The sequence below is a fragment of the Diabrotica virgifera genome, chromosome 1 (assembly GCF_917563875.1).
Source record: "Diabrotica virgifera virgifera chromosome 1, PGI_DIABVI_V3a".
Taxonomy (NCBI): Eukaryota; Metazoa; Arthropoda; class Insecta; order Coleoptera; family Chrysomelidae; genus Diabrotica; species Diabrotica virgifera.
In genome coordinates this window covers 190,229,810-190,244,702 of record NC_065443.1, presented here as the reverse complement: position 1 = coordinate 190,244,702, position 14,893 = coordinate 190,229,810, and the positions used below count along the sequence as shown (strand labels likewise).

The 14,893-nt window shown below is 33.5% G+C and overlaps 2 protein-coding genes across 2 annotated transcripts in view; one reads left to right on the top strand and one right to left on the bottom strand.

Annotated features, from left to right (window-relative positions):
* The window catches only part of LOC114329229 (uncharacterized), a 1,335,969-nt gene that overhangs the window by 489,855 nt on the left and 831,221 nt on the right, over window positions 1–14,893 (top strand). The window lies entirely within an intron of this gene.
* On the bottom strand, window positions 2,871–4,283 carry LOC126892267 (uncharacterized). The gene has a single exon (XM_050661782.1). It carries the CDS (start codon window positions 4,281–4,283, stop codon window positions 2,871–2,873), a length of 1,413 nt encoding a protein of 470 aa, XP_050517739.1.

The window sequence follows — 14,893 nt, the reverse complement described above, 5'->3', positions numbered from 1 at the left end:
AGACTTAGAACAAAAACTGGAACAGTGGAGACAAGCTCTGGAGGAAAAAGGTTTAAAACTTAGTAGGACAAAATCAGAGTATTTGGAATGTTCATTTAAAGATGGAGTTACTACAAATAAAATGGCACTTTTGGATGGTGAAATGATTGTGAAAAGCAATAGTTTTAAGTACCTAGGATCGGTATTACAGGGTAATGGAGAAATAGATGGAGATGCATGCAGTAGAATTAGGGCTGGATGGATGAAGTGGAAAGAAGCGAGTGGTATGTTGTGTAACAGAAAAATTCCAATGAAGCTGAAGGGAAAATTTTATAAAACAGCCATAAGACCGGCTATGATGCACGGAACTGAATGTTGGGCGGTGAAAAAGAAAGAGGAACAACGAATGCATGTGGCGGAAATGAGAATGCTTAGATGGATGAGTGGAGTGCAAAGAAGGATAAAATTAGAAATGAGTATATTATGGGAAGTCTAGGTGTAGTACCAATTGATGCCAAAATGAGAGAGCATAGGTTAAGATGGTTTGGTCATGTTCAACGTCGAGACGTTAATCACCCAATACGAAGAATAGCTGAAGTGCAGATTCCTGGAAGGAGTAGGAGAGGAAGACCAAAGAAGACCTGGGGGGTGACGATAAGGCAGGACATGTTGGTAAAGGGGATTAACATTGATATGACCCAAGATAGAATTGTGTGGAGAAATGCAATTAGGGAAACCGACCCCGCATAGGGATAAGGCAAAGAGAATGATGATGATCCATTTTCAGACTTATTTTGAACATATAATTTTCACCCTCCATAAGTGATGAAACTTGCCCCCATGGCAAAAGCACACGTTGGCCCAATATCACTTTTCTTCTTTGACATGACATGTTATTTATGTGTATGTATGTACGTGTTCTTTAAAATTTGGAGCAAAAATCGTGCTTCAATGTACTATAAGTTGCTAAGGGCAACCGACAAAATAAATCATAATCGTAAAAAGAATAAATCTCCATTCTACTTTTAAAATCATTTTTAACAATTAAATATTTTTTAAATAATTTGATTAGATAATATAAGTCTTTCTTTAGTCAATGACTGTGAAATAATTTCTTATATAAATAAAGTCACTTCGATTTAAGAAACCCAAAACAAATATCTCGGCTTCAGTTGGCCGTAGAAAATTTTTATTTTGTTCTAAATCTTTGTTTTGTCTTCAGCAACAATAAACTGCAAGTTAGAAACTCATAGCATTTATAGGGGCCGCTTCAGTTCTAAATGTTTATAACGAAATTTGACCCCTTATTTTCAAACCCGAAATAAGAGGTTGAAAAATGTTTTACGCATTTATTTACATCAGAATATGAAAATATGTCTCTAGAATGAGAGTGGATCTAGGATTAACTCTCTACGATTTTGTTTTTCAAAAAGTTATAGCCTTCGACACATTTGACCTTTTGGGATAAACAATTTATAATATCTACTGAGCAACAAGTTCACCAATCGGACTTTAGAAAATTTTTATGTCTGGAATTAGAAGATCTTCATTTTACAGCCTTAAAGAATAAAAAAGTTGTTTTTATAATAAATAATTAAATTGCAAAAAACGGCCATTTTGGACATTTCGCAGATTGTTTTGCAATAACAAATTAACGAAATTAAACTTGCCATAGCTCAAATTGTAGGTTTTTTAATTTACTACATCTTTCTATTTAAAGGTTATTCTCTAAAATAAATATGCTGAGCTGCAAAATTAAAAATCTTTAAAAATTTAACAAATAAAAAATGTCATAAATAAAAAAGGGCGCAAAATTTTTGTTTACATTTTAGTAGAAGTTATTCCTTACACCGTCCTTTACAACATCTGATAGGTTTCAAAAATTCCTGAACTATAACACGTTTTTTCACCGACAGCGTGGGGTACAAGTAATTTTAATAAAAATCCTACATTTTTCAATCATTTCACATTTATTCCCACTAGTCCTGTGCTATTTATTTAATTCAACTAATCCTGTGCTATTGAGTTCTTTATTAGACTTTTTCTGGAATAACGACATGGTCTTTTATAATGGTCTTTCCATTGTTGTTTTTATGACATTTCAGTTGGCTAGTAAGTAAATAAATTAACTGACTGAATCCAAAATTCATTGTCTATTCAACTAATCGATAGCGAAATAAAAATTAAATATCTTCATAAAATTTTAAAAACTGATTGATTTTTTTAACTAATGATTAGTTAATAGTAACGAGCATATTTAATAAAGGAAATAATAATATTTCCATGGTGCAAGGAAAAAGGGGCAGATTTTGTTTTTTTTATTTAAACACAAAACCACATCAACCGCGCAGGGTTATTAGTGGATATAACAATACAAAAAATAATACATTAAATAGTTGTACAATTTGATGTCTTTTAAATATGTTAACACTGATGAAATTTTTTTGGTGAGGATTGTCTTGAGGTCATCATCTGTGATTCTATGGGATCTTCTTTCTTTCTGGAATTGAGGACACTCAAGTAGGATATGTTTGACAGTCAGTGGATCGAAGCAGTTGGAGCAGATTGGTGGTGGTTCTTTTGTTATCAAAGATGGCTACTCCGCCACTTGCCTGTTGGGATATTCTGTTTTTTGGAAAACATTGGTAGTTTAGAAGATTAATATTGGATTGCTTAAAATGAGTTTCTTGAAGACATAAGATCTTAGGGCATGTTTCATTTATTAGAAGTTTTAATTGTTCTAAATGGGTATAGAATCCATTAATATTCCACTGTAATATAAAGGGGTTAGCCATTTTTGAGTTCTGCTTGAGAATGTGTTTCATCGGTCTCTTCTGTGGAAGAGAAATTATTGGGGCTTAGTTTCTTTCTTAATCGAGTTATATTATTTTTTAACTTTGAGTTGTGGGTATAAGCGTGAACAAAATTAAGGATCTGAATAGTCCGGTTGTTTTGTTTGAATAATCTTTTGAAGTTATTTCAGGATGTTTCGCGTTTAGTGTGTTTTCCAGAAAATCACATATTTCGTCGTAGTTAAGGACAAATGGTGGTGATCTATTTGCAATTTTGTCTTTAATTGTCTCTAGAGAAAACAAAAGTTCTTCGCAAGAATTTCTTTTTGACGTTTTTGTCTTTTTCTTTGATTTCCTTGCTACAGGAGAAGTGAAGATCTGTGAATCAGTCTGTGTGGTATTTTGATTAATTTCTGGAAAATATGAGATGAGCCTTTTTAGTTGTTTGGTGACGTTTGGAATAATTGGAGGTTGTGGTATTTCTAATGGAGTAGGATTGCTGATATTGTTAGAAGTTGATGATGTTGGGATTTTTAAAGTGTTTGTTTCATTTGTATTATTTATAGATCTTGACGTGTCTTCAGTTTCCATGGTAGGTTCTAATTGGCTATTAGAGACCTGTACTGTAGTTAATATGTTTTGGGAAGTTGCTGGATGTTCGTTAGAGGTGGATATTAAGGCTTTGTCAGAATATTTTTGTTCTGTTTGATTATAAGATATATTTGTTGTAGATTGTGTGTTTTGGGAGGTTTCTGGAAGAGCATTAGAAGTGGTTGGATTAGAATTGGTTGGGTCGGGATTGGTTGTATTAGAAGTGGTTGGATTAGAATTGGTTGGGTCAGGATTGGTTGTATTAGAAGTGGTTGTATTAGCATTGTCAGAGCATTCTGTTTCCTGGTGACCAATATTCTTGCATTTTGAACAGTTGAATCCTTCTATAGAAAGGTATAATCTGTAAGTGGTATTATCATGAGAGATCATGAATGAATCGGGAATTGACATATTTTCTAAAGGTATGATAAACGTTTGTATTCTAAAACCCAAGACATGGCTGTATTCGCTTTCAGGCATTCCTACCCTAAGAAAAGTAATTTTAGAGACGGCATTTATACCCATTTTACGTAGTTCTTGTTCAATTAACGAGGTTGGAACAGTAGGACCAGCGTTTGATATTATCAGTCTTTGAGCTGAAGTGATAATTCTTCTTATTTCTACTTGAGTTTCTTTTATATTGACATATTTGTGGGAATGCAGCAATGAATCAACCATATTTTTAGAAGAAAGATATATACATATTCTATTATTGGCGATTCTGGAAGCGAAAGATACGTTACGTGGACCAACTATTGAACCGACGCCGACGGCTATGATGTACTCTTGAACTTTGGTTCCTTCAATACTAGAAAGAACTATGGCTTCGTCTTTTGTTGGTTGTTTAAACGTGTTAACAACACTGGAATATGAGATGGGAGATGAAGTGTGGGTAGTGTTCATGGTGTTATTCGAAGTCATGATTGATTAATTTCGGAGACGTTGCAAGGCCGGACCTGTCGCCGGTTCAAAAACCGGTGTGGATCTTGGCCCAAAACTGGTCGTATTTATATTTCTTGGATATTTTATAGCAGGGGCGTAACAGAGTGCCCCGCAGCATGAAGCTTGCGGGGGGCCCCAATCGCTTAAGGGCCCCATCTTGTCATCTGTTATTGTTATATTATTTTTACGTTGTCTGTTTAAATTTAAAAACGTAAAAATTTCTAACTAGACGTATTTATCAAGTGAATCATCTTATAATATCTAGAAACTTAATCCCTTCCGGCCTACCGAAATTTTATGGCAGCGACAATATACTATATAATGATTTGTACGTGACTATTGAAAGATATTAGAATTGCAATTTGCTGAATTTAAGAACAATATTTTTAAATCTAAAAATGGGTTTGTTTCTCTCTGTTCTTTACCTACTTTTAGTATTTCGATACAATATTATCGCCAGTAATTTCATATTGGTTGTTTGCATTGAATGTTATTTCTGTTTGTGTTGTTTTACGGTTATAGTTGCATCAGATTGGTATTACGCATTTATTTAAGAATTATTATTGACGACTTTTCTTGTGTAATCATTGGACAATCTCTCAACAGATAAACGGTAAGATAAGGAAATTATAACACTTAGGCTTTAGGGAAGTCAATGTAGAAAAAATTGCATTGTTTCGTTTTCGGAAAAAATCAAACAAGCTTATATTTTTCTAAAACATTTTTTGTTAGTTTATATATCTTATCTTAAAGTGAAAAGTTCTACTCACAGATGTCTCTAATTGTTTATTAATTCTTTAAACAATAAAACTGTTTTATATTAAATAATTTTAAAAGATATCGGTGAATTCATCATTTTACTTTGTTCAAAAATGTTTCTATTTGCTTTTTGATTATGCTGAATTCGAATATGTCATTAAATCAGGGCCATAAGTACGATATTGGGGGCCCCGGGGCAAACGTGATCTGGGGCCCCTACCGGGGGGTCTGGGGTTAATCACCCAGCAGAAGGAGTCCGGGAAAATTAATATTTAACCACTTGAAAACGCATTTTAATGTACTCCATGACTGAAGTTTCCTGTACTTACCTACATATTGCTATTTTAGTTGACCAACACAAAAAAAATTTGAAATCACATTATTTTAAGCTAAATATTTACCATCAATATAACATCTTTTCTGTTTTCATAAAAAATATACTACATATAATGTTACTTACATTCTTCGGCTATAATGTAGGTTTTTAATCGCGTTATATTGCCTATAGGCAGTATAACGCGATTACAATCGCGGTGCCCCCTTCACCGGGGGCCCCGAGGCACTGCCCCAGTTGCCCCAATGGTAGTTACGGCCCTGTCAGACATTACAATTTGAAAATTCAAAATAATTTTTTTTCGAGCACTTATACAGTATGTCTGCGTGGCTTCGAACCATATGGGAAATATTTTTATTATCAATTTTACGAAAAAAGTTATTCTTCATGAAATGCTCTGAATGGTCTTAAATCTGAGATACAAAATAAGCCAGATAAACCATCAGATATCAAAGCTTATCAATTGTATACGAGGTAAGTCAAAAATTAGGAATTTAACTCAAGGATAAAGTACTTTTATATTTAACAATATAAGATTTTAATTTTAATATGTAATTACATCCTTGTAAATAAAAAATTAATTTTTCCAAATATTTCTCAAATTAACGATAACCAACATCATTTTATTACAATTATAATAACTATTTTATTATTAATTTTTTTAATTTTACGAAAAAATTCTTTATAAAATTCATATCAGATTCTCTATAAAAAGCTCTGCATTATCTCAAAACGAAGATTCAATCGTAATATATCACATTTTACCAACTTTATACGATGTATGTCGAAAAATATGAATTTCTCTCTAAGATTTAAGTACCTTTATAGTTCAAAATATTTCAACTGGAATGATATATGTAATTGCATATTTAAACATAGTTTTTAATTGCGATAAAACTTTTTATAATAAAATTTTTCAATATTGTAAAATATAAAGGTGGTATAGGTACTATTGATCGAAATTAATATTTTTTTATATACCTAGTATAAAATCAATAAAATTTAATATCTGATTATTGCAACTTAAGTTTTATACCATGCAGAGCATTTTATGAAGAATAACTTTTTTTTTGTAATATAGATATGCAATAACAAAGTTTCCCATAGGTTCCAAGCTACGCAAACACACTGTATAAGAAATCAAGAAAGAATTGTTTTAACATTTACTATTTTTAAAGCTGGTTATTAAATGCATTGTAGGTAAGATGTACAGAAAACAACAAAATAAGTTGTTTATTTGGAATGGGTCTGTATACCAATAAAGATGAGAAATGTAAGTTGTTATGAACAGTGAATGATAACGCTAACACAAAAAAGTTTTTGTTAAATAAGTCGTATTTAGTAATTGTTTAACGCGGGAGCAGTCGCGCTCACTTCTGCCACGTAAGCAGTCGCGCGTAGAACAAAATCTAACAATACGAATTTAAAACAAAGTTCAATTTTATAATATTTTTGTTTGCTTGTTATGTTAAAAATATATATTTCTAACAATTTTAAAACTAATTGCTTCCAACCAAACCCATAAATTCCACAAAAAAAAAATAAAAATGAAATTAAAAAATTAAAAAAAATCCTACGCATTACTACAATCTTCTTCGAGGCACTTACAAGTGGAAAGTTATGTTGCAAAATTTTTCATTAAGTTATTACGGAAAATGATAAAAAATTGGGTTTTTTCTAACGGCGCGACTGCTTCCGGGTTAAAAGGGGCCCCATTTCAAATTCTGCGGGGGGCTCCGACGGAGTTTGTTACGCCACTGTTTTATAAGTTATATTATTATTAATATAATTATAATATGATGTGGTTTTTGGTACTCACGTCAGGTTTGCAAGGTTTACATGGTGTTTCCACTATAACTATGTGGAGGAACTAACAAAATAATTTTAAACTGTGTTTTTATCATTTAAAAACGGATAAATTTCGCAGCGGCTTACAACGTGATATATCTTACTGTCAGGACCGTACTCCCCGGCAGATTTTTATAATAGCAGTTTAATGATATAAATTAAATATATAAAATCGAATACAATTTTAAATAACTGTAAATACATATATCACATACGTTTTGAACGTCAAATAAACGTCAAACCAAAAAGTCAATTTTTTAGAATTCTTCCTAAAAATTATCAATTGTTATCGATTTTACGATAGAAATAATTTCGTGTATTGGTGTTCATCGAGTTTAGATCATTAGTTAATAGTAATAGCGGATTAAAGTATGAGTTTTTAACATCTTTGAAATGTTATAGTAAAAAGTAAGATGATTTGGCTGCTTATATAATTTGACTGATAAGTTAAGTGAATTGTATTTGATTTGCTATTCGTTTGAGAATGTAATAAGCCTATCACTGAGTTACAGACTGTAATCTGACCTGATATTTAGGTACTTGTATTTATTCCCTTTCGTTGTGTGTGGATTTGGTAACCAGGATCACAACAACATGTCAAACCCAACTTCAAAAGCACCTCACGTACAAATTTCTACCCCATCAACTTCCTTTAAACAATCCGATATCAAAAATACAAATAACATTTCTGCCCCAAATCTTATGCAGTTGCTTGTTATTTCTTCTTCTTTAGCCCATTTCTTTACAACTTTGGCCTTCCCCAAATCTTTCCATATCTGTCTGTCCTTGGCTGCGCTTTTCCAGTGAGTTCCTGCAGTTTTTTCAGTATCGTCCCTCCATCGCATCTGAGGCCTTCCTCTTCCTATTTTTCCGGTCCACGGTCTCCAGTTTTGTATTTCAGCATTCCATCTTTTATCTTCCTGTCTCGCGTTGTGGCCCACAAATCTCCACTTTAACCCTGTTATATTTTCAATTACATTTTTTACTTGTGTTTTCTCTCTTATCCATTTGTTTGATTTTCTGTCTTGCAGTTTTATTCCCAACATAGATCTTTCCATTTTTCTCCGAGTTATTTCTATTTTGTTTATGTTAGCCTTTGTTAATATCAATGTTTCTGAGCCATACATCAGAACAGGAAGGATGTACTGATCAAATACACGGGTTTTAGGTAGTGTTGTATCTTTGTGCTTTTTAATATCCATCTTAACTTTCCAAACGCTGCTCACGTGAATCTGATTCTGCTTTGTACTTCATTTGTTTGGTTCACTTTATTAGCTTTGATTATTTGTCAACAACCTCAATATTTACGTTATCTTTATTTATATTTATTCTGTCATTTGTATTTGTCATGATTTTTGTTTTACTCATGTTCATTTTTAATCCTATGATTCAATAAAATTGTGTTTTGACTAGGAAAGTTTTGGGGTAGTTCTGATTTCTTTTATTCTATATGGATTTTGGGCTGCTGAATCCGAATATGAGGTTTGCGAACAAAATTTCTTGTCGGAACATTGAAACAATCGCGAAGAAAGCGAAAAATTTCATCTTTTTTCCGCTTTCTTGCTCAAATCTTATTAACTTTTAGTAAATGGTCTGTTAACAGAAATTAAAGTACTTAAAATTATCTACAAATATCACTATTTGCTTTTTTTTTTAGACGAATCGTTCGGTCTAAAGTACAAGTTGAAAATTGCCAATTTATAACGGACTCGGCAAAACCCACTTTTTACATTCGCTGTCATTTGATAAAGGACCCCGCACAAACTTTATGGAAAATAGGTCCCAGTGGATTTCGTTCATACTTTGGGAAAATACTCTTTGAAGCATCCTGATAAAAAGTTCTCATGGGCACAACTCAATCGTATGAAGGATATTCAAGATATAAATGCCCAAACTCGGAAAATTATAAGATTTACGGGGTATTCCAATTCCGTGAGTTACTGGTTATTTGGCAACATGTAGAAGTTTGTATCAAGGAAAAGTACTAGTAGTCTAGGATTTTTTCCTGACTATCCAATGGCGACTTTTACTTTGACCTTGACCTTTAACGGACGTCATCTTCTAGAGTTTCGAGTGTTTTAGGAATTAAATTGATATAAACAGATTACTCATGGGTTTTTGGGATCGCAAAACACGAATATGCCATCAGAATTGCCCTCCGGATGACGTGGTGGCCAGAGCCACTGCAAGCGACGTTATCTTCTAGAGTTTCGATGGTTTTCGGCATTTAATTGATGCAAATGAATTACTGGAGGGTTTTTTGAGGTCGCTAAACACGAATATGCCACCAGAACCGACTCCCGGAGCACCTGGTTTCCAAGGTCAATGAAAGGGGCTCCTGGAGTTTCGAGGGTCTTTGGTACTACATTGATGCAAACGGATTACTCATAGGTTTTTGGAGTTGCTGAACACGAATACCCCATCAGAACAGACATCGGAGTACCTGGTGCCAAAGGCACATCATGCTTTGGAGATTAAGGAGCTTTAGGTACTAAATTAATGGAAACTGATTACTCACAGGTTTTTGGGGCTACTGAACGTGAATTCGATATCATATCCGACCCACGGAGCACCTGGTGCCTAAGACAGGTCTTCTTCTGGAGTTTCGACAGGTTTTGGGCATTAAATTAATGCAGATTGGTATTACTCATTAGTTTTTGGGGCTGCTAAACACAAATACGCCATCAGAACAGACACCGGGTGTCTGGTGCCTAAGGCACGTCATCTTCTGGGGTTTCGAGAGTTTTCGGTACTAAATTGATGCAAGCGGATTACTCTTGTGTTTTTGGGGTTGCTGAACACGAATATGACTTATATAAAAGACTCTGGAGTATCTAGTGGCCACGATAAATACCACTATCAAAATAGAATGTAGTAAATCAATATTAAAATAAATGAAGGAAAAACATTGTCCGATATAAATTGAGTTTATATTTTTTATAAATAATTAAAACAATTGAATAGCACAACATAGTTATTTTAATAAAAATCCACAAATAGCAAAAAAAAACTATTCGTCAATTTATACGCTTTCTTTGAACAGCAACTCAAAAAACATCCGAGTACTCGGTGTGTACTAATCCGTTTGCATCAGTTTGGTACCGAAAACCCTCGAAACTCCAGAAGATGACGTGCCATAGTGCATGTTCGGTAGTATGCATGTATGCATGTTCGGCAACCCCAAAAACCTAAGAGTAATCCATTTGATTCCTCCGAAACTCCAGAAGATAACCTGTCTTAGACACCAGGTGCTCCTGTGTCTGTGCTGATAACGTATTCGTGTTCAGCAACCCCAAAAACATATAACTAATCCGTTTGCATTAATGTAGTACCAAAGATCCTCGAAACTCCATGAGCCCCTTTCATTGACCTTGGAAATCAGGTGCTCCGGGAGTCGGTTCAGGTGGCATATTCGTGTATATCGTCACAAAAAACCCTTCAGTAATTCATTTGCATCAATTAAATACCGAAAACCATCGAAACTCTAGAAGATGACGTCCCTTGCAGAGGCCCTGGCCACCACGTGATCCGGAGGTCAATACTGATATCATATTCGTGTTTAGCGATCCCAAAAACCAATGAGTAATCTGTTTATATCAATTTAATGCCGAAAATGATCGAAACTCTAGAAGATGACGTCCGTTATGAAGGTCAAGGTCAAAGTAACCGTCGCCATTGGATAGCCAGGAAAAAATGACATTCCGTCATATTATGAACTAACATTTATTATTTGTACAGGAAACTAGGACAAATTTATCAAATGACAGCATTCTAATAAAAACTAGAGTTTTGTAATGTAAAAAGTGGGTTTTGCCGAGACCGTTAAAATTGGCAATTTTCAACTTGCAATTTAGACCGAACGGTTCGCCTGAAAGCAATAGTAAATAGTGATATTTGTATATAATTTTAAGTACTTTAATTTCTGTTAACAGACCATTTACTAAAAGTTAATAGTTTTCGAGATTTGAGCAAAAAAGCGGAAAAAAGCTGAAATTTTTCGATTTTCTCGCGATTTTTTTAATGTTCCGGCAAGAAATTTTGTCCGCAAACCTCATATTCGGATTCAGCAGCCCAAAATCCATATATAATGAAAGAAATCAGAACTACCCCAAAACTTTCCCAGTAGGAATCTCGTAGAGTACAAATTGACTGAATCACTATCTTCTCTAAAGCTTGTGCTAGTTGAGTCAGCATTATGGCTAGTTCTTCTTGGTTGGTTGTAATAAGAACAACATCATCGCAATATCTGAGGTGATTGAGTTTCTTTCCGTTTATATTGATAACCATGTCTTCCCATTCCAGTTCTTTAAAGACGTCTTCCAGAGCTAAGGTGAAGAGTTTTGGGGAAATTAAATATCCTTGTCTTATGCCTCTAGATTGATATGGGATTAGTTTTGCTTTTTTAATTTTCCCATTCGGTTGTCATAGTTGCTATTTTATAGATGTTATGTAAGAGTTGTCTGTACTTGGAGTCTATTTTGCTGTTATTTAGAGCTTTTTCTACCGCCCATATCTCGACATTATCAAACGCTTTTTTATAGTCTACAAAGGCTAAACATAAATCTAGGTTGTATTCGTTTGCCTTTTCTATCAATATTTTCATAGTGAGGAGATGATCTATGGTACTAAACCCTTTTTTGAAATCTGCTTGTTCAACTGGCTGATAACTGTCCATTTTATTTGTTAGTGTATTGGTTATAATTCTAATAAAGAGTTTGTTGTACATTTGTGAGAGTAGTGAGATAGGTCTGTAGTTTTTTAAGTATCTTTTGTCTCTTTTTTGAATCACAATATTGTAATACTCTTATTCCAATCGTGAGGTATTTCTGCCTCTGTGCAGCTGCTACCTCTACAAAATTGCCTTCCTTGCCTCCATTGCCTGTGCCTTCTCGAGACCAAGCGATCATCATGTCTTCTTTGCTCAATACTGTACTGTTTGGTTACATTAAAGCAGTAGGTAGTATTGTTGCCCCCAAAAACGTACACTTAGCATATAGAATCTCCCATGGTAGTATCTGTATTTACCTGTCTTCTTTCTCGCAAGTTGACTAAATCTTTTAAGTACGTATTCAAAACATTTCAGTTATTTCATCAATAATTCCAATACGCAGACTTGTTTCGCGTATAGAAGGATATTAATTTCTAATTTAAGCCCATCCATTCCTCACCCCATAATTGAAACATCACTCCAGGATCTAGGATTAATATTAACATCTCCTCTTCTTACGTTAAATGTAAAAGTTTCCGCCGCGTAACTTATATTTTACCTAGCAGTGATGTTTTTTCTCTGAAAATATCGACTACCATTTCCCTTGATAATTTAATTCACAGAATATTTATTTCAACCGATAAACCAGAATTCTTTCTTTGCAAATAAGTTGGTCATATTACAGATTCATGTCCCAATATCCAAAACAGTGTTGATACCCATAACCCCCTTCGATATCAATAAACTCATCAGATAGACAACAACCACCCCATTTCATTTTAACTACTAGTAATACCCTTCCCAATATTTATAACTTATCCTCCTCTAATATAACTACACCTTCCTCCTATAATAGCTGAATAGTCAAAAAAATGCGAAAAAATCACCACGTTCTAATGAGTAACTTCGACTCACCTCAGCTGCTATCACCTACTACTACTCCACCTCCAATTCATAACTCAATGCTTTCACCTGAGTCCTCATCAACTATTGTACAAAAACATGCCAAAAAGAAAGAAAACAATCCAAATCAACTGATCATGACTGTTACAATATTAATCAGGAATCTTTCTTTATTAGCAATAAACTATACGAAGATATCCCAGAATAATTTTCACTTAATGTAACCCAACTTACTGCATTTCTTGAAAACTCCTTTGGCACTAACGACCCTTTAACTGACGCCAGTAAATTTATCACTGACTTAACCTCCTTAATGAAAGACCTCGCCCTAATCTATACTAAATCAACGAAAGATCTTTAAAAAATCGCATAACGTCTTTTAAATAAAATAAAGCTAAAACTCTATTCCGATCAACTACACTTTACTGAACAATAATTGCTTAATGACGATGGAAACACAAGTGACATCCATTTCTTCTCAATAGTTTTTCTTTCTTTTCTCCAAATTAATAACATTCAGTGTGATACAGTGGAATCAAGTGGATGGATGTTATCTTCGCCTAGACATCTCCCTCACTATCATACCCAACAGTCCTGTAAAGAAAGCATTTTTAGAAATTATACAAAAAAAAATCATATGATTTAATTCTGTTTACCGATGCGATGCTTCAACTACCGCTGGTGTTGGCTATGCTGTCACCACTAAACATGAACTTGTAAGAGCATCTCAGTTACCCAGAACATTCAGTGTTTACACAGGTAAACTGCATTGACTTTTGTTGACTTTTAAATACATCTGAGATCAAAACAGACAAATTACCATTTGTACGAATTCTCTTTCATGAATCCGTTAAAACAATATAATGTTCACGGACCGATGCGCGATGGTTCAAAACATTCACATCTACCAAAATCTCACTGCTTAAGATGTAATTGTGGAAAATAAACGAAACACGTTATTCTACTATTCAAGTTATAGACTCTTATGCTGCCCAAAATGGCTAGCAAATTTTACCTCTCCCGGCTCATTGTCTACAGATTTTGCACATGGAAGATTAAACTTTTTTCATACGTAATATTTTTGAATATTTTTTTGGTTCTGTTAATTTTTAGTTATTGAATTATTACACATTATCTAATTCCATAAGGTACATAAGGTGCAACGAAGTTCACCGGGTCATCTATAGTGCAGTCACTGAAGGTGGATATGAGCTATTACCTCCGATTTCGTTGAACCTCCATAGATTTGCATGAAAATTGGTGACTGGTTAGACGATATCTCAAGGAACAAAGGTGACATGGTGCCAACTTGCGCTTTTACCCTGGTGGTGGATGCCACCCCCTCTCGGGGGTGAAAATTATTTTATTAAAAGTAACCCCACAATTCGATAGAGGGACACATTCTAAGTTAAATTTGTTATATGCAGTTTTTAATTTAAATGAATACTTTTTGAGTTATTAAAGATCAAACATTTTAATTTTTCGTGAGAAAAATGCAGGTTTTTAACCGATTTTCATAAATAACTCAAAAACTATAAGTTTTTACAAAAAAGTTATTATTACCAAAATTGAAGCTAATAAAAAAAATAAACTCCTTACTAGAAAAACCCTTTTAGTGTTAACTTTAAGTGAGTTATAGGTAATTGAAGGTATAAATTATCCGGCCAGTACCCAAATCTAAGTATTCAAGCTTAAATAACGGGAAAATGATATATTTTAGAACATAAACTTATTAAAGATTTCTCAAAGTGTTTAGAAATATCTATCAAATTCATGCTTCAAAATTTTTTCAAAATTCATCTTTTAAATATTTTTCCAAAAAATGTTTATTGTTTTCTCTTAAATAACTTCGTTAATTTTTACGATATCAAGTTCAGGTAAAAACCATTTGAAAGTTAATTTTAAGGTCTATTAAACCACGTTGAACTTAATCTTTTAAACCCCCTACTTTTCTAAAACTAAAATGTTAAATGACCCCGGTTACATGATTCTCCCAGCAAAATTTTAGCTTTAAACGTTTCTATCTCGGTTATTTTT